At 40.8% G+C, this 21,140-nt stretch overlaps 1 protein-coding gene across 1 annotated transcript; it reads left to right on the top strand.

Annotated features, from left to right (window-relative positions):
• The first annotated feature begins 1,440 nt into the window (after nucleotides 1–1,440).
• On the top strand, nucleotides 1,441–19,956 carry sv2ba (synaptic vesicle glycoprotein 2Ba). Its single transcript, XM_062389581.1, has 13 exons — nucleotides 1,441–1,581; nucleotides 6,011–6,728; nucleotides 11,240–11,420; nucleotides 13,980–14,131; nucleotides 14,690–14,823; nucleotides 15,335–15,424; nucleotides 16,431–16,544; nucleotides 16,674–16,762; nucleotides 16,971–17,135; nucleotides 17,241–17,374; nucleotides 17,631–17,831; nucleotides 18,009–18,168; nucleotides 18,495–19,956. Exons 2-13 carry the CDS (start codon nucleotides 6,251–6,253, stop codon nucleotides 18,676–18,678), a joined length of 2,082 nt encoding a protein of 693 aa, XP_062245565.1. The 5' UTR covers nucleotides 1,441–1,581; nucleotides 6,011–6,250; the 3' UTR covers nucleotides 18,679–19,956.
• The last annotated feature ends 1,184 nt before the right edge of the window (nucleotides 19,957–21,140 follow it).

Below are 21,140 nucleotides of genomic sequence, written 5' to 3'. Positions count from 1 at the left end.
TCCACACTCTGCTCATGGATGGATGATAAGAATAATTACTGTAATTACCACAGTGACATGTGTTTTCATGCATACAATTAGTGAAATTTTACACATCAATGTAAAACGAAGGAGAATCCGTAAACGTGTACAAACATAGAGCTTAATAATTAACAGTTTAATTTATGTTTTACTAATAGCCAGGTAGATCCTGTAGAGTGTACAAGGTTGCAAGATGATTACTGTGATATGAAGAGTACTCTCGGGTAGTAAGATATCTATATTCAGTGCTTTTGATCAAGTCAATCAACAGATAATGTATAATCGTACTTATTTTTGTTGATAAAATGTCAGATAATTCCCAGTTTAAGTTTATCGCTCGTATGAGAGTAAATTCAATATCCAGCCATTATCTCTATCGCTCATATCTTTGAGAGCTGTGGGGGAAGCTGGAGCCTATCACCTGACATTGAGATGGAAAACGCCCCAGGCAGGTCACAGAGGTATCACAGGGACTAAATTAAATATCTTCTTGACATTTGAAAGATTTCATGATTTCACAACTAATGATCAAAGCATTCAAGTTCAACACTTGAACTGTAACATATTATATAATGTATTATAATTTAAAAATGGGCTCTCATCAATCCATCAGATCCTCCAAACATAACTGCCATTCCCTCTGTGGCGTCAGGCATTCCTTCCTTCTGATTCTGGATATTTTCTGGATATAAACCACAGGGATGAGATGTGGTGCTGGAGAGTTATGATTATCCATCTCCAGCAGGTGCCACTTAGACTCGTCCATAATCATGTCTGTGCTCACCCACACCCCTTCCTGCTTTGATGGAGATAGAATGAGCCACTTCTGCTGATGCTTGTGCAGAGTGACTCAGGATGGATGAGCAGCCACTGTAGAAAGTCAGTGTCTCATTCATTGACACATTGTCAGCTACTTTCTGTTTAAGGGACAGCAGGGCTCATCTTGGCTGGTGTTACTATAGGGAACCTTTATCCCAATACCCCATTATAGTCCACTACTTGGATCTTAATACCACAAAGTGTAGTTTTTAGGTGTTTGAATGGAATCAAAAAAATGCACACTCATGGGCCTCCCAATGAAGGCCCAGGTTTAAGTTTCCATGATGGCAAGCGTCTGCCCCTCTGAAGTGTCAGAAAGCTGTCCTGGAAGCTGGCAATGACCTTCGACCTCTCTGTAAAGAACCCGTTTCAGAGATCAAGAGTATCGCAAAAAATCCTGTACAGTATCACACAGTTTGCAATCAGTATCAGTGGAGCCTGGTGCTATTTAAACCTTTTGGACTGTACCATTGGCTCCCAGATGTGGGGGCGGGGATAACTTCCGGGGAGTTTCCTGTGGAGATGAGCGCTGGGGAGGGAGGCGTGTGTGGTGTGGGGGGGTTGGGTCGGGAAGTTGGATCCTAATCCCTCAGGCTTGGCTGCAGGACGGCCTTAGGATAAACTGACATGTCAGCTTTGGACATGTAAAAATATAACTTGGACCTTGACATTTACAAATTTATGCCTGTGTTTGTTATTTTTTTCAGTAGATACTTTCATAACAGGGGAATGCCGACTCTGGTAAGATATTATTTATTATTTAATGATTGCTAAACTCTGCTTTTTAGCTCAGCTAGTGCTATTTACCTTGTTCAGAAGAGATAGATAATTTACACTACAATGCTATAATTTGCTTTCAATTTTACTTTTGCAACAGCATTCACATGTTGCAACAGTTGATTTGTAGCTATCAATATTATCGTGAATAAAAATCCATAAAGAAGTCCCATTCCATTGATAAATTCATATATGGGCTACCCTTAAGTCACCCTGCTGCTCTTTGTAGAATCTTCATTGCATGAAGGATGAATCTAAACTCTTTGTTATTGATTTATTCAATGTAGCATTTTTCTATGGTTACATATGTGAGATACCGAAATATGTGACCTATCTAATAAGGCCCAGGATGGAAACCCTTGCTCCATAACTTTTAGCAATACAGTCTGCAGAATCTAATTATCAATAAATGCATGTGATAGTTTAGCAGACAGGTCGTCCTCAGAAATAGTGAAAGACAGTTTTTTGACCTCTTGAGGTCACAGAGGAGCTGAGATTAAAATGAACTCATTGCTGTGACGGCCACGTTTCAAATGCACTGCATATAAAATATCTGATGCAATGGGAGACTGTTGCTCAGTAGGATGATGGGTGTGCAAACTTATAGAGGGTGTCAGGCTTATTTCTACCTGGGTAAGCAATATTTACAAAGAGATTGGGTCATTCATTAATATGCTTGTGACATAATGTTAAGGTCATTCAATCAAAAAAAGTCATCTCTACATCTCCCAAGATACTGTTAGTGCAAACATTGTGTTATCTCTCCACAAAAACATGATCAGGTAAATCAGTTTTTGGATTCAGGTCAAACAACTTTATTATAGCTGCATATTAGCATAGAGTACACAACATATATCCCAGGTATCACAGAATACAGTGGAGTTGAAAGTATATTGAGTCTAAGTATAAGACTCAAATAAGCGTAAAATAAACAAAGCATCTAGATGATAAAATGCATACAGAAAGAATGTATATCTACATACAAATTTTGTCATGAGTGACTATGCCAAAGCATATGCAGTATAGTTGATAAATAGTATCCTAATTTATAAACTTCCCAAATTTCCCAAATCTGCAATAGTTACAGTTAAGCTGCCTTGAAGCAAGGCCTTGACAGCACACATCAGCAGAGTATATTGTGTGTGTGTGTGTGTGTGTGTGTGAAGTCTAGGTATTACTTGTGGGGTCCTAAATCTGTTTACACAGTTCGATTAAGGGGACTTAAAATTGCCGTGCGTCGAATTTAGTGACACCTAGTGGTGAAGTTGCATGTTGTAGCTGAATACCCCTCCCCCCACCCTCCCATTACAAACATGAAAGAGAACCTGTAATAGCCTTCAGTTGCCATTAAAACTCAAAAGGTGTATAGTTTGTCCAGTGTGGGCTACTGTAAAAAACATGGCGGCCTCCGTAGAGAGGACATGGGCCAGATGTGTTCCGCATAAAGGGTTCATTCTAGGGTACAGAAAACACCAATTTAGCTGAAACACACTATATTTCTAAAATTTCTGCCAATATATCCCTTTCACCTAAATCTTACGCACTGGACCTTTAAGGTTTTTGGTTTATGGTAAGGGGGATTTTTAAGGTTGACTTAAGGTTAAGGTTCAGGTTAGGCAAGTAGAAGTCAGGAGTACGGTTAGTCATTGAAGACTGTGTGTGTCTGACTGGTGTGTAATGCATAATCACATTAATATGTGAGTCCCCAGTGTGAGTGCCTGGTTAGATTGCTCTCTGCAGAATGAGCCACAGGAACTGATGGAGCGAAGACGACAGAGCTTGGCTCAGTCTAACTAATAAGTGATGTGAACAGGAAAAAGGTCAGTGGCGAGATTGAAACAGCATTCTGTAAATTACAGAGCGACCTCTCTGCTTCCTGTTAAACCTCAGGCGCACATTGATTTTCATGATTCAAAGGAGCTCTTTGACTTTTGAACACTAGGACACTCTCAGCGGGAGGCAGATTCTGACCTATTCAAACTCTGCACAGGCATAAATACTGATTTGACATCTGATTTAGTGGGAGTGTGCGTGTGTGTGTGTGTGTGTGTGTGTGTTAGGTGTAACTGGGATCAATTTGATACATTCATAAAATGTTACGCAGGGCGGTAGAGTGACAGAGGGGAGAAGCATGAGTGCAGGCAGTCTCACTGTTATGTAAGTGGCAGCTGTGTGAGTGAAGGAGCTGCAGCAGGATGATGAAAGCATCACGGCTTCCCTCAACCACACTTAGCATCCATCCTCTCACTTTCTATCCTGAATCATTCATGTATTATTCACGTTACTGAAGGAAACAACAAATGGAGGGTGTGGGGGGGGGAATCACATCACATCAAGGCAATGTTTCTCATTACTCCCAGCAACAAAACAGATCTACGCATATATTTTATCTCTGACGAGGGGATTTCAATTTTAAAAGAGAAGCGACCACATTTTAGTGCTTCAATCAAGACTCAATAATCCACTGCTGCTGTCAGCCACCCCTGTGTGTTCCGTGATGAAACAATAACGTGAGGCAACAAGGGCAAAATGAAAAAAAAAAAAATCTGCAATCCTAATCTGGATTAAATTACAGTGTTCGTCATCCTGGCTCCAAACCAGAACAGACCTGCCCAAACCAACCAGTGTCTGATAATACGATTGTCAGTCTGTGTCTGTGTCTGTCTTGTCATAAGTACCTTCACAATACAATTTTGAAATCTGATGCAAAATAGCGATTCTTAAAAAAAAAATCTGTTGCTTTGGAAACGTACTGTTTAAGTAGGCCTATTATTATGCAACATGAGTACATGTCAGGCAAAAAAGACTCCATTTCCCACAATCCCTATGGATAGATAGATGGATAGATAGATAGATATCCTATAAACTACTACTATTGCTTCTTCTTCTACCACCACTAATACTACTACTAATATTAATAATAATAATAATAATATAATTTAGAAGAAGAAGAAGACGAAGAAGAAGAAGAAGAAGAAGAAGAAGAAGAAGAAGAAGGAGAAGAAGAAGAAGAAGAAGAAGAAGAAGAAGAAGAAAAGAAGAAGAAGAAGAAGAACTAGAAGAAGAAGAAGAAGAAGAAGAAGAAATGTTATTTCACTGCACAATCACCCTTACAATATATCCTAAATGAACACACGCGAGTAATACAAAATAAATAGATAAAACCAAATGATAAAATCGTATCTGGAGACACGAACACCTCTTAATACTATATATGTGACACAAGAATAATTCAATAGTACAACCAAGGTCAAAATCAGATTAAGAGGGTAAGACAACTAACAGTACCTCATGGGAACATACAAGTGACTAAAAGTAAAACCAAAGGTTAAAAACTGATTGATGAATGATAGATGTTATGAAATATACCACAGTTACAGTTAAATATATAACTCTTAGGAATAAATAGAACACTGAAGTTTAAAGCCTGCATTCTTAAACTATAAAACACACACGTTCACTTTGAATGTATACTGTCAGTTTGCCCTTGAACGAGGTGCAGTGTTTCTCTACCTCCAAGTGTGAATGTAAAACAACTGAGAGCAAGTAAAAACTAAACACAACCCCCTCACAGTTGTACTGAGCGCTGACATGAAGGTTAAATGAAGGTTTGCAGTATCGCACTGTTGTGTGCTGTATTTAGCATTCAGCTCTGCAGCTTGGTTGACACAAAAAAACATTTCTACAATGAACCATCATTTGTTATCTCTGTATAACAGAGGATCCAGCTTCAGGCCAACAGTTGCTCGATTTTGTAGGAATATTCACTTCACTGCTAAATTCCATGAAATTGTGTCAGTAGCGTATATGTCAACCAGAGAAAGTATATGCAGCTTTGTGTGTTAGTGTATTCCCATAGGTGTTTTTCCGGCCTTTGGTCACCGTAAAAAAAAAGACAAATCTGAACGTTTCATAGCCGCGGCAGTGCTGTGTGATGGATCAAAATGGCGTCAGAGCATTTGAGCGGGGGAGACGATGAGATTATCTGGTTGTGTGGAAGGACAAGCAGCCTGCGGGGGGAGAGTGGGAGTCCTGAGCCGGGCCCTCCTGCCTCCTAGCACTTCATTTCTGACTGGAATCATTTGCAGGCTTAAAGTGCTTTACAAATAGCAATAAATTACATAAAATAGGATAAATTGGTAGAAAATGGAGCTAAAGCGAAATAACAAAGAGCAAGGAAAAAACAATCAATGTCAATAATGGGAATGAAGTCAAAACTATTAAGATGACAATAACGACCCAAGATTGTTCTTTTGTTGTTGTGTGTTTTATTGAGACATTGTCTTGTCTTGTTTGCCTGGGACTGAATGTTGCGCTATCAATACTAATATCTCTGCTCTACAACGTTGTTAATCTTTGCCTTTATGCTGACACAAGGTTTATTGTGTTTTAGGTTCAACATGCAGCGCTGTGCACATCAAGGAAGATAACTCAACTCAGCTGCTGAGGCCTTAAACCCGAGACCCAGACTCTTACAGAAAACCTGTAGCTCCCTTCAGACACCTGGAACACTGAGAGCAACTTACGGCTCCTAGGGAGGATTATGCCATTATAGCTGACGACTTGAGCTTCTTCACCGTACCACGGCTACACTGCAAAATCAGTCCTGCTCCCCTGACAAGAGGCAGGAACCATGGATGACCCCTATCACAACAACGTGAACCAGCAGGTGACGCAGGGCGGAGAGTACACCTACACCCAGGATGGGAGCGGTCAGGAAGGCTACCCTTACCAAGCGGACTACCCTCCGCAGGAGGAGGATGCTGCTAGTGATGACACCGAAGGAGCAGATGACAACGAGCAGATGTACGAGGGGGAGTACCAGGGCGTCCCCCACCCCGATGAGATCAAGGAGGCACGACGGGCAGCTCGGGTGGAGGCCAGGAGGAAAGCCCGTCTGGCAGCCCAGCAGGAAGATGAGGAGGATAACCTGGCAGAGCAGTACGAGACCATCATGGAGGACTGCGGCCACGGGCGCTTCCAATGGATGCTGTTCTTCGTGCTGGGCCTGGCACTGATGGCCGACGGAGTGGACGGCTTCGTGGTGGGCTTCGTCCTGCCCAGTGCCGAGAAGGACATGTGCATATCCAATGCTGACAAAGGACTGCTGGGTAGGTGACAGGTTGAGAAATTGAGGTCACTGGTTAAGTAGAGGTCTCCACCAAGAAAACCATCCTAGCACTTCATACCAATATGAAATAAGAATAATTTATAATGTTTCGTTTTTGTGAAATAACTTTCAAGATTACTCTGGGGGGGCTGCCAGCTGAGGCACGATGAGAAATTTGGTCATTAACCAAAGTACTGAATAAATGAAAACTGACTTGACCTGAGGATGGTGCTGGAGATGCTGTAGTTGATGTTCTGATCGACAGAGGAAGATCCAGGGGGTGGTCCGGGGGGGGGGGGGGGGGGGGGGCTGCCCTGTCAGTAGTCTTAAAAAGAATAGTCACTTGCTAACAATAGTAACAATGAATTGACATCAACATTTTGTTAAGAAGCTTTTGTTCAAGTACACAGTGTGCTTGATCAAGGAACAACAGTGAACAAGGAATGACTTAAATGTGCATCTTACTGAATTAGGAGTTTTAATTGGCCCCTCTGTGTAAATTGTGGCCCCTTTATGGCCCCCGATTCAGAAAAATGCTAGATCCGACACTGCTGATTAACTCACATTATCATGGCCATGCAACCCGCATGGCTGAAAACTGATTCACTGCGCACATTTCTCCCAAGACAGATATGCAACATCTTGGAAAGCCAGCTAATTGCAATCATCTGTCAGATACTTCCCATCTCTTCTGCCTCCAAGAGAAGAGAAAATCATCAGTGAAATAATCTGCTGTTTTTCTTGGTCGGAACAAAATCCTGCATATGTTTGGCTCTTGATGCCAAATGGTTGCAGATCATTTTCTAACATAAATAACCTCCAGTCACTGGGATAAATTAGGGTAGAAAAAGGCTTGGATCTGTCTGGGAAAAGCAAAAACAAAGAATATTGGCTCGGGTTGTGAAATAAAACAATATCAATAATTATTGCAATTTATTTTTTTGGATCAATAGCAGCACAGGTTCAATATGTCTCAATATGACGCTTTATTCGTTGTATAAGCACAGAAGGTAAAACATATCACTACAACCACAACCTTCACTTAGAAGCAAAAATCTGTCTCTAATCTTAAAATAAATAATAATGTTAGATTTACTGTGATAATTATCTCAGTATATTTTTTGGCCACAATGTCCAGCTCTCACATTAACCACAACCAGCACTGTGTCATGATAGAGTGTTGCTGAACCAATAGATTAGTTTCACTGTCCAGATAAAGAAGTAAAAACCAGCTTATATTCTGTTTGATTATATTTTTGCATTATGGGGATTTTGTATCAGCTACCTGTTCGTTTCACCTGCTCCATATGTACCACAAAAGTGAACACGCCAAAATAGTTGTGCAAGCATAAAGACAACCTAAGGGCAAATGTTCCTTGAAAACATCTGTTCCTCACTTTCTGTGCACACATCTAAACTGCAAATTAAAGCCACCTTATTTCCCAGGCCTTGTGTGTAGTCAGGCGATGTGGCAGATTGCACATCGCTCATTTCATCTTAACAACGGGCTCCTGGGATGAAGCATTGCAAGAGATTGATGAGGAACCTGGTGGTGATTGTATTCAGTGTGTGCTCCCAGGCTAATATGGAGCATGTTGCAGCAGTCAGTGAGCTGGCGGCCTGCGGTGGCCGGTGCAGAGCTGTCAGAGGCACTTCAGGCCTCTGACAGGCGCTGGTAGCAGGAGGAAGGCCTGGCGAAAATGAAATCACAGCGTCTGTTTGTGCAGAGCGGGAGGGGAGCACAGATCATTGGCTGAGAATATGAAGTAGATCTGCAGAATGGCACCGTTTGATTCGTGCTCATGTTCGGTTCACCAGACACACGGGACCAGAAAAGGGTTTAATCTTAACCTGACTGTTGGAGAGCTGATAGACTTCTAAACATTTTGTTAAAAGAGGAGGGCAGCTGGTGCACTTACCTTGTTTCATCTTCAGAATGGAAATACAAGAGGCTTATAGTGGGAGACAATGAGTGGTAGAATACAAATAAGAGAACAACGTGTCAGGTCTTCACACCCAGGCTTGATCTGTTCGCACAGATTTAACCAACAACTATTTCAAGGATATTGCTATTCATTTCTAAACGGTGTTTTGCACTGTAGCTCTCAGACATCATGTCAGTCAAGCAAGATGTCCAGATCAACCACTTATTTTTCATTTTGATAGAATTTAACAGTTACATCAACATTCATACAAATTATCTTTTCTATTTTCACATTTTACTCAAAATAGAGTGATGTTACTCTTGCATGACAAGTAGCAAAAATCAAAGCCTCACTTCTGAAAATAAGGTGTGTAAAGGCTTTGCCAAGTTCCTTGTAACTAGGCTATTAGCTAGTTTCAATTTACTAGACCAGATTGTTCCATTACATTTAAAATTTGTCAGTACTTTGGTGAACATCACTGCCAAAGCCTTAAACAAGTATGGTAAGATATATTTCAAATATCTTAATATAAGGCAACTGTCATCATTGAAAGTAACTGTCATTACTTTATATTAATTTCAGAAACAGTATGTCATATAAATGTAATGTAAAATATTCAAGGTTTGCCTCATTATTAATCAATTTTTTGATTTTTATGAAATAAGTGATGAGTGATCAGTTTTCCTCATTATTCTTCAGTCTTAACAATGAACATTTTAGCAGCTTAACCTTGACCGTGTTGTCAGGTCAGTTTAACCTCACTGCCGACACTAACAATACATATGAACAATCTTTTCAGAACCATACTGTGCAATGCAGCCTGTTTTAATTTGTTGATGTGCAGAATTTCCACTTATTGAGCACATTCAATAAATGTAGGCTCAGACTGAACTCACTATCAGCTGGTGCAGGACAATTGTAATTCTAAAAACTCTCAATCACTCGATGAAAAAAGAATCCGTGCAGTTTAAATTAGGATGTGATGGATAATAGAAGAACGGACAAAGTAGGAAAATGTAGAAGATTATTTTGTTAAAGCTTTACATTGATCACACAGTTATTTAACTAAAGAAATGTGCTTGAAGTTGGTGAGAAATTGAATTTGATACAAAAATGTTACTTCCATTCGCTTAAAAGCTGTAGCTCTGTTTTAATCATGTAGCTACACAGGGTTAGCATTTATTTTGACACAGCTTACTTTATATATGGTGAATTCACGGCCTGCATTTATTTGCACTTGTTTAAAGTCAATTAATAGTCTCTTCATTTATGGGTGGTACATGCATTAAGTGTTTTCACTTAATAAAAAATGTTTCTTTCCCCTGAGGGGATTCATTGACTTCACCGTGCTCAAGGACACTTCAGCAGGCAGAATGAAGCGTGTTGCTGCAGGGCCAAATCCTGCGCCTCGCTGGACCTTGTGGCTCTCAGCACACTTTCTAATCACAAGGCCATCCTGTCAACCTGTCCATGCACATTTCTGAGACATGCACGTTGCCCTAAGCAACAACTAGGCTAGGATATCAGGTGACATGTTAGCCTCCACTCTTTGTCTCCTCTGGGACCCTGAGCAGTCACTTGTAGAATGAGTTAGGGATGTGCAGCTTGACGTGTGTAGCGCCAGGGCATTTGGATAGACTAGTAATCCATGGGGAAGGTGCACACTATGGCTCCACGTGCCGTTAAGCTGCTTAATCCCTCTGTAATTAGGGCTGTGTGTAGTAAAAACACTAGAGAAGGCAGGAGGTACGGGCCGACAGGTTTAAACTGCACAACCAGAGGGTCCCGGAGGTTGTCTGTTTCATTCCGGACACCGGGGGAGGGGTGAGAGACCATTACTCTCCCCAGAGATAAAGACCATACAATAAAGCCCACTATCTTTATCTTCACCTCAGTGCAGTAATGGGCAGCACAGTTGATCACTTCTATGGGCTCCTGCCGCTCGACAACATCTGGAGTTAGATATTAAGAAGAATGTGAGGTAAACACTAACAGCAAAGACAGCGGGAGAAAAACTCATTCTGTGTGTGTGAGTGGTGGCTGGGTATTAAAATATTCAGAAGTATTCATCAGTGAACACAATGTTGTTCAAATGCATCACAGGGAATTACAACAGGAAGTGTGGTGTCTTCTGGCCATCTATGTCTTCTTGCCTCCTGTGTTCATAACAAGGTAAAGGGAGCCCCCTCGTGGACAACATGAGTTTTGTCCTTCTTCTTCTTTAAACAGTAGCTAAAATCAGTGATGTTTGCTGTGTACTTATATGTATTTCAATATGCAATAATAATATTTATAACAAAAATGTCATAAAATAAAACAACATCATTTAAATGGCAAAAGAACAGGATAAAAAAAACATAGGTAATAGCAAAACAAATCAAGTAAATGCCACTGGGTAAACGGCAGAGTGTTGAGGCTGCATTGTTTGTGTCAGTGAAACCAAGTTTGCATTATGAAAGTAAAACACAGAACGGGATAATACTGTATGTGAACTGTGTCAAATGCATCCAAGTGTGTCAACGTTTGTGTGTGTGTGTGTGTGTGTGTGTGTGTGTGTGTGTGTGTGTCTGTGTGTGTGTGTTTACAGGTCTGCTGGTGTATGTGGCCATGATGGTCGGGGCACTGGTGTGGGGGGGACTGAGTGATAAGATGGGCAGGAGGAAGTGTCTGATCTACGTGCTCACCATCGACCTGGTCTTCTCCTTCCTGTCCTGTTTTGCTCAGAGCTACGGCTTCTTCCTCTTCTTCAGGTTCTGCTCAGGCTTCGGGTAAAAATGTTTTTTTTTTTACATTTGTCTTCACGTTTCCATTTCCAGTAGCCAGTTTAAACATAGGCTTTTACACTGGCTGACCTTTTCCACGAATCCTATAAATCCTTCCAGTGGAAATAAGTCTGTTAAAAATGTTGGTGCCTAGAACATCCTTTTGTTTGTGATGTGATATGTGCTACAGAGTAAGATACTTGACATTTAAGAATGATGATGGTAAATGTTCTGTGTTTATAAAGAGCTGTTCTGGTCTTGATGACCACTCAGAGGGCCTTATACTCTCTTTTTGCCGTTCACACACACCTACACACAAATACACACACATTCATGCATTGCATGTATGTGCAGCACATGGAATAGGGACTGAGGTCGAACCATTGACCCTCTGGTTAGTGAACGACCCGCTCTGTCTTTTGACCCTGAGTGACAGGATAGGTGGCACCTCATCAAAGTTGCAGTTCTTTAGGAACATGAATGTAGACAGTTAATAAACACGCCACTCAGCTCACTACAGGTTTTTCTCATTAATATAACATACATTCACTTAACTGTCTTTATGTACATGTTTATTACTTAGTTCACAAGAAGGGTTACAACCTCTATCTGAGAACCATGATATTAACCAGTCACGTTGCTTCATGCTCTTTCACACGCTGACTCTGTTTTAGTTAAATATATGGTTATTTACTTATTCCTTTTCCCATCCTACTAAAAAAAAAGCTCATTACTTGTGTCTCATTGCCCCCCCCCCCCCCCCCCCCTCCTGGGATAAGGTCTGACAGCACTGCCTCTGCTATTATGCTGCCAAAATAATGCTGATCCATCAGTTCAATCCACACAAGAAAATGCAGAGAGTTGTTGTTCTGCCTGTTGTGTCGTCGTGTCGTGTTTGTGCAGAAGAGACACACAACAATTACACACAACAAAGGATGTGTTTCTTTCGTGCAGCTTTTAAACATGCTGTCAAATGCCACATGTTGGAACACACCACTGCACAGTCACTTACCGTCAAATGTAGTAATGCCAACTCAAGGACACGTTGACTGTGTGCTGCACAGCAGGAGGAGTAATCTGCTTATTCACCGTAACAGAGCATTTCTTTATGATACTAATTAAAACAAGACAACACTCATCTGATGAGCTTGTCTTTTATGTGACTTTTATAGCTGTGTTCCTGCTGTCGCCAGCACCTTGGGGTGAAACCTTTGTTGTGCACACACTTGCCTCTTCAGCTCTCTAAAACACATTTATTTTGATAATGACTGCAGTCTGCGTGTACCCAGACCTGCAATATTGATGTTGGAGCTTTTTGCTTGACCACATATAAAAAACACAAGGTCACCAAAATAAAATGTTCAGCTGTTGCGGATTCACAGTGATAATGAGCCTCATGTTACTTGTTGATGCTAACATCTGGAAAAGAGTTTTTAACTGGCCTCGCAAAACACAAGGGGCTGTCAGACTGAACACTGCTATTTGAGAAGATCATCATAATAATAAGAGAGATCTGTGGATCAGAGGGCCAGTGATCATCTTGATGTGAAACATATTTCACATCAAGATATCAAATTCAACATCTATTCTCATAAAAGATTCACATGAAGGACGCAGCACTGAAACGGAAGGAGGAAGTAATAAAACAGTGCTGCTGTAGCTCCTGAACAACAGCAGCATTGAGCCCTGAACTGTCTGCAGGCCACAGCCATTAAATCTTCCATTTTTTATGAACAATTAAAGAATACATTTTCTAATTTTTCACCAGACCCTCAAACAAATTTTCAGACCAAGTGAATCTTTGCAATATCTTCATTATGTCCAAAAATGCATTTTATCATTATCAAAAGTTTTACATTATTTTTTCTATCTCCAGTATGAATCAGAATATTGGATTTATCCCCTACCAGGTCTGAGTGCTCACATGAGGCTTTAATGTTGTTACATTTCAAAATAGACCTGACAATAAAGTCAATCTCTCATCAGAGCACGACACCACTTGTTTAGCCAATGAAGACAGTTTTATGAATAATCAGCAAATTATATCCATGTCAGTCACATCTGATACTTTTTCTTTCCTCTTTGTTATCATACAAATATTGAAAAGCGCTGTCAAGGTGTTGAAAGACTTCAAACACATAGATATTAAATAATTTCTTGACAGCGTACATTTTTTTCCACATTCTGACTTCAAAGCACAACTCACTTAAATTGGAACAACAACGTCACAACTTTTGACCTTCTTGAGGAACATTTATGCACAATAATGCAGATTTATGCACATCCACAATAAATTATATTGAGGACGAAATATCAGAGACAGAGAAATCTGGATTAAATAAAGCTAAATTGTCTGCATGTCGAGTTACGCCAGCAGTTGTGAGTGAAACAATCTAATTGAGTGGGGATCCTTGTCGTAATGACTCAAATAAAAGATTGTCAAAACATTAATATCAAATGACGGTAAAGAGCTCAAATACCAGAGATTATAGTGAAAGTTCCTCAGAAGGCAAAGGAGGATTTACATATATAAAGGTCTCAGACATACTGTGATTCCGCCTCCAGAATTGGCGGCTCCATCCCGATCGTGTACACCTACTTCACTGAGTTCCTGCAGATGGATAAACGTGGAGAACATCTGAGCTGGCTCTGCATGTTCTGGATGCTGGGAGGCCTGTACGCCTCCTTCACTGCCTGGGGAATTATCCCTCACTATGGTAACAAACACACACACACAAACACACACACAAACACACACACAAACACCCACACACACACACGTGTGCAGAATATTGAGGCACATGAAGGCACCCAGACGTTCAAATACACTGAACATAGACTGTGAAGACGGAGATAATGTAATGTTTATTTGACTTTTAATTAAATTCAAATAACTGCAGGAGCTCCCTGAAATGTCAGAGTTCTTCCGTCATTCTGCACGAACAACAGGATGCAGCTAAATTAAATTTCCTCAGCTCCGCTCTGTGCCTGCTAATACACCTCATCTTAAGAAGTTATCTCTGCAATTACTGGCTGTATATGAATAATTCATATTAAAACAAATGAACGTCTTGGACCAGAAAAATCATTTTATGGTGCTGACACAGACCCACAGCTGCTCATGTGTTAACTGTCACCTTTTTAAACAATTTAATCACTCAGATACAAACGACTCATGTAAAAAGAGATAACTGGTGCATCAAAGAAGTTTTCTACATAAAATGTAACAAAGAAGCTTTTTGTGCTTCATCCCTGACGGGATGTTTGGTTTTCAGGTTGGGGCTTTGCCATCGGTACCGAGATCCAGATGCACAGCTGGAGACTGTTCATCCTGGTGTGTCTCCTGCCTGTGCTCGCTGCTCTCGTTGGAGTGGTCTTCATGCCGGAGAGCCCACGGTTCCTCCTGGAGGTTAGACACTGGACCATCTCAGATTGATATAAGAGCTGCATCCTAATATTCATGATGTGAGGGCACAGTATTAAACATCTGGCTGTGATTGGTTAAAACATGTTGAGTCATCAGCCACCAGAGCAACATGCCACTGCTGTGCAAAGGTAGCGAAGGGCTGCTAAGACAACACCAGAACACCACCCACCCCTCTTTCTCATCCAGGACATTGTCGGAGCTGTGACCACATGTGGTATTGTGTTTGTATGTTACTGCTCTGACATGTTCATATCACACACCCCAAAATTATCACACGTCGCACATTTCCGATAAGCAGCCGACCTCATGAGAACCCCTGGCTACACGGTATGTGGGAAAGCTAGAATCGTCAAACACAAAGGGATTCTTAAAATAGTTATTCTTATAAATAGCAAATAACATTTCTACTTAACAAATATAAAACTCCGGGGATGTAGACATTCATCATTAATAGAAAGGTTTGTGTGTGATTGTTCTGTCTGTTTGTTTTCAGAATGCCCGTCATGATGAGGCCTGGATGATCCTGAGACGAGTTCACGACACCAACTGGAAGGCCAAGGGGGAGCCAGAGAGAGTTTTCACTGTGAGGCTCTGTGGATATACTGTATTTATGTGTGACTCATCATAGCAGGAAACGCTATGGAAACGTTTTATTCTCCCAAATCAGTGAGCAATCATCATAAATAAATAACTGGAAGTGCTGGAAACACATTTAATCTCAACTAAACAGGCTTACACTCAGTAGGCTGGAAGGTTACAAAACACAGGTGATACAAAAACTGAAACTAAATACAGAACGAGAGTAGCTGGACTGAACCATACTGAATAGACGAGGACACAAGCTGTTTTCAGACAGGACCTCTGCAGGAAGTCAGGAGAATTGGCTCCTGACACGTTCTCTTTCACACATGAACAATGCAGCAGGAGATTCTCCACTCAGACGCATTCACAACACAGACAGCTGTGGAGCCTTCAGTCGAGGTGCGGTGCAGCAGGCAGAGGTACAATGTATGTACCTGCCGGGTTCTCATACCTGCTCTTCCAGCCTTTATACTTACTTTATAAAAGCTGCTTCTTTTATCAGGCAAAATGAGCGGAGTGGAGGTTGCTCAATGTCAGGACACTGCAAAACTTAGTTTAGCAACCCAATCATGTTTATTAGTAGAATTAATTTGTTTTAGTTAACTCACTGTTAATGCAAAACACCAAATGAATGACATTTTATAAATATCAGTATGAATGTTAATTATGAAAACAGCTTGCAATTTAAAATGCAGTAAAATATAGAAAAAGGCAGATAGAGTCTGTAATAATTAGCATTTTCCGTTATGTGATCCGTTTCAACAATAACAATAATAATACTAAATATATTTTTTCTTTGATTTACTCTGTTCAAATCTTTCAAAAATGTATATGCTCTGAATTTCTTTAGTTTTTTCATTTTTTTAAAACTTAAAAAGCAAAAAGCGCATGACAAATTACAATAAATAACTTTTTTCAAGGCAATTTACTTTTATTTTCAATGATAATTCAAAATAATGAAGAGGACAGCTTTAACCATATGTTCCCACTTGTGTCTCTATGTGAAGGCGACAAACATTAAGACTCCACAGACGCAAGATGACGAGTTCATCGAGATCCAGAGCGACACCGGCACAGCCTTCCAACGCTGGACCGTCAGGCACATGACCATGCTGCAACAGGTCTGCAAATCATAAGTGTAATTGGGATTGAATAGGAAGTTGGCAGCGTTCATCTCACCAAAAAACAGTTCTACGTTTCTACCACTTTGTGTACTGTAGAAATGACTTGTCTGTCTGTCCCTCCTCCAGGTGATGGCTAACATCATGTCATTATCAGCTCCAGAGCTCAGACTGCAAGGTCTCTTCCTGGTTATTGTTTGGTTCTGTTTGGCCTTCAGGTAAAAATATGCTATTTTAACTCACACTGACATTTGGGCCTTCAAACCTTGTGGAATGTAATTCTCTTCATTTTCCTAATATAATGAACAGTGGCGATTGCAAACCTCTCTAAAGCCAAGATAAACCAAGGAAAGGAAAGATCTCACTGGTATAATACTTTTTCTGTAATGCAGGTCTTGTCAAATGTTTTGTGTCTACATGCATTAGTTACCACGGACTGGGCGTCTGGTTCCCTGATATGATCAAGTACATGCAGTATGAAGAGTATGAGTCCAAGGTTCGAGTGTTCCACCGGGAACGGGTCGAACGCTTCCACTTCAACTTCTCTCTCGTCAACCAAATACACCGTGAGGGAGAGTACATCCATGACAAGTAGGTTCCCTCAGCACCCCCCCCCCCCCTTCAACATGTCACAATCTGTAATATCACCTTTAGTTTCTGCTGCTGCTTTATGTCCTTTCTTTCTTTTTCCTTTAGGTTTGCAAACATTGAGATAAAGTCTGTGAAGTTTGAGGATTCTCTGTTTGAGAACTGCTACTTTGAAGATGTCAGGTCGACCAACACCTTCTTTGAGAACTGTACTTTCAAAAGCACCGTCTTCTACAACACAGGTAGTTTTCCTCACAGACTCAGTAATGAATGGTTGTAAAGTGTTTTAAGTGACACTGTTGGAACATTGAGGCCCAGAGCTAAAGAAACCACTCACTACTAAAGTGTACTAAAAGGTTAGAACTGCACTAAAACAGTCAACTGCAAAGTATCTACAATTTGGCATGTGTTTATCCTCTAGCGCTACAATGAGTCTACTTGGAAATAAAAATCAGTTTTCTGTAAGCATCGCTTCCTTCTTCATTCTCCTCTCTCCAGACCTCTGGCAGGAAAAGTTCAAAGACTGTCGAATGGAGAACACCACCTTCCTCCACCCAAAGAAAGGCTGCCACCTGAACTTCAAGGAAGAGAACGACATCGTCATCTACATGGTCAGCTTCCTGGGCAGTTTGGCTGTGTTGCCTGGCAACATCCTCTCAGCATTATTCATGGACAAGATAGGAAGGATCAGAATTATAGGTGAGGTCAGCACAAAGTGCCAATACAGTATGTAAGTACAGTAATGTAGGGTAGATAGAGTTTTTGCTGTAACTGCTTGAGAAATAAATATGTCTGTCTCTATGTCTCTCTCTCTCTCTCTCTCTCTTTCGCTCTCTCTCTGTGTGTGTGTGTGTGTGTCTGTGTGTGTGTGTCTAGGGGGTTCTATGCTGGCATCGGCTGCATGTACCTTCCTGCTGCTGTTAAGTTTCAGTCAAGGAGCTGTGATATGTTGGCAGTGTCTCTTCTACGGAACCAGCGTAGCAGCCTGGAACGGACTTGAGGTTATTTCTGTGGAACTCTATCCATCCGCTAGAAGGTACAGTCCAACCCTCTCAACTCCATAATGTTCCTATTAACTCCACCGATAAGCAAATACTGTAGGTACAGTACAAATTGACTTCCAGCTTAGAATGAATTTTAAAGGAAACCATGGCTATATTTTGTATTGCCTACAAAACACACTCAGACACCTCATTGTGTCTAAGTACCTGTGGCAACTTTTGGTTTCTAACATTGGGGTTTTGGGAACAGGGGTTTAGCAAACATAGCTTTATTCAGTCTCCTTTTAACTCTTAATTTATTTTAGAGGTGGCCATTTTAAACTATTCATCTAATCTTTGTCTCTTTCTTCTGACTTAACAGGGGGACAGCTTTTGGAATCCTGAATGGAATCTCTAAGTTTGCAGCCATTATTGCCAGCTTCATCTTTGCAGCCTTCATCGGCGTTACCAAGATCGTCCCCATCTTCCTGGCCTTCGCCGCCCTCGTCTGCGGTGGGCTGGTGGCTCTCAAGTTGCCCGAAACCCGGGAGAAAATCCTGTCTTGAAAAGCCAAACTCCTGCAGCCTCCAGGCCCAAAACACAGTATAGCTATGGGGATAGCTTTGGTGGGAAAGAATCAGCTTTAACTGAAGTGAAAAGACAAGAAATAAAGGCCACACTGTGCTTGCTGTGTTTATCAGTCTGTCATGGTTATACTGTATGAGTAAAATGTTGAAACTTGTTTGGTTGCCTACACGGACCTGTGGTGGCTTCCTGACCCCTCGGTGAGCCCCTCAGGCCTGCCCACCTTTTCTCACACATCGTACCAAACTAGTGTTTGTCATTTCTTTTTCACTATTTACTCCCTGTCCCTCTGTGCACACAAACACACACACACATACACACAGCGTAGCGACTTTCGTTTTGTTTGAGGTTTGTGTAAAAAAAAGATTAATAAGAGAATGTGTCCGTAATTGAAAGGTGATGTAGTTCATGTTACCATGTTGTGCTTTGATTTCATTCCCTGCTGAAAGCTAAAGGAGAGGTACATAGGTTGTGATCATAACTGGAACTGGATTGGACGCCTCACTTCCATGGCTCAACAGCAATATCACGGCTGGTGTTGTTCAGAGAAAACACCCCTTTCATCCACTCACTCTTTATTTACTCTGCACTGTTCTGTGGTGTCTCTAGTCTTCTTTAATACACTGTATTGCTTGTTCTGTTCTCTCTAGATATAAACCTGGATGGACCATTTTATTCTATGTAGGAGTTTTTTTCTTTCAGATCAAGTCAACTTCTGTTCATTTCTCCCACTTGATCCAAACTCCAACCTGAACAGCCGACTGCATTTCCCTCCTGTTTGTCGTCTTTCTCAACTCTGAGACGTTGTGTCTGTCCCTTAACTGTAGCACTGTGTTCTGTAGCTGGTGATAATAACGTAGAACTCTTATCTGTCACATCTTGCCATGACAACGTATAAGGAATTGTTCTGTTTGTTTATTGATTTCTTTTCTAAAAATGATACAAAACTGTGAGATTAGATCTTTTGATATGATGCTCTCATTTTAACATTCTGATGAAGAACTGTTTTACGGAACCTGCTGCATTTCTGACAACACGTGTCAAGATTTCTAAGGAGCATGTTACTTTTTTTGGCGTGACTGAGTTGCGTGTGCGTGTGTGGGGTTGTTATCCACATGTCTGTGAATTTAATGAATCACAATAGTCTGATTACCAATACTTTATTTGTTGTTGTACATATTGTAGACCTGTGTATATTAGTTGTAAAATAGTAGCTCCATCATGACTTGAATAAAAGCTGAGGGCTTGTGATTCAGTTATTGAGACACTGAATGCTGTGAGTGTTACAGATTTGACAGATTTTACTTAGACAAATACTTTTGGGAAAATAGCAGAGAGGGTTAATAAAGACATGTCTCCACTTCCTCCCACACCAAAATGAAACGCTATGGGTGCTGCCATTTTGAGCTAGAGACATTATCTGGAACTATCTGGAGTCTGCACAGTTAACAGCTGTCAACTATGATGTTTCACTCTGTTTTAGCATCAAGTAACTAAACACATAACCAAACTTGAGGGAAAAATGAATTTGGTGTTTATTTTACCAGGGGGCGATCAAGATATTGATATCAAGATAGTCCACATTTATTAACAGAGAAATACAAGACCTGATGAAAAAATAGCAGCCAACTATCTCAACTTAGCATGAAGAAAGAGCAAGAGGAGCTAACCTGGCCAAACCAATGTAAAGACCCAATCAGATACATATTCACCAACAAACATCCGTGCGAGCCAAAATGTTTGAACTGGAGCAAAATATGTTTTGCACGTGTCCAAGGGCTTGAGTTCATGGAGTTACAGAGCAGACAGGGAAAAGGAGACTGGAGGTGAATAATAGAAAGAGCTGGAGTTTATGTTGCGGGGAGAGATCAGAGGCAGAGCTGAACTGCAACACAGGACTTTGTATCTGTTGCTAGCTAGCAACAGCTTTCTCTGGTCAAATTCATGTTCTCGTTTTCTCTGTATTCACCTTGAGGTGTAACTTTGTAACCTCTGGACAGAGCATGCTTGGAGTTTCATTCAGTTTCGGGGTCTGTGTGGTTTCTGGTTGTAGCATGCAAACGGCCCGAAACTGAAGAATCATTTTTGCAGGGTTGGGTCTGATTTGCACCTCCCAAGAACAACAAAGGTGTTTCAGCAAGTCTGACCGAATTTATTATCAGCTCAAATAATCCTGCAATGCGAAGGGTTAACTCGTATAATCTTAGTGCGAGTGACTGGATCAGAACGTCTGATTTTGAATCATAAATAATCTTGCAGCTGTAACCTCCACTAGCTTCTAAATCCTTCAAAATTCTGACATAATCCACAGTTTTTCTTATATTTTTCTTTTTTGGTTCAGAACATTTAATAAGATGACAGTGAGAGTTTGCCTCCATGTTTGTTTTGCACTGAAATCCGGTTTTATCATGCAAGCTTCAATGAGATCCCAAATTCCTGCATA

The sequence above is a fragment of the Platichthys flesus genome, chromosome 1 (genome assembly GCF_949316205.1).
Source record: "Platichthys flesus chromosome 1, fPlaFle2.1, whole genome shotgun sequence".
Lineage (NCBI taxonomy): Eukaryota > Metazoa > Chordata > Actinopteri > Pleuronectiformes > Pleuronectidae > Platichthys > Platichthys flesus.
The sequence above is the reverse complement of the archived record's forward strand: the minus strand, read 5'-3'. Positions and strand labels throughout refer to the sequence as shown.

What these genes read in the sequence shown, in the direction of transcription:
- sv2ba (XM_062389581.1), top strand. Translation starts at nt 6,251, where the DNA reads ATGGATGACCCCTATCACAACAACGTGAACCAGCAGGTGACGCAGGGC. An exon ending in AGGTTCTGCTCAGGCTTCGG is followed by an intron (nt 11,421 to 13,979) that starts GTAAAAATGTTT and finishes TTCCGCCTCCAG; the next exon opens with AATTGGCGGCTCCATCCCGA. An exon ending in GCCCACGGTTCCTCCTGGAG is followed by an intron (nt 14,824 to 15,334) that starts GTTAGACACTGG and finishes GTTTGTTTTCAG; the next exon opens with AATGCCCGTCATGATGAGGC.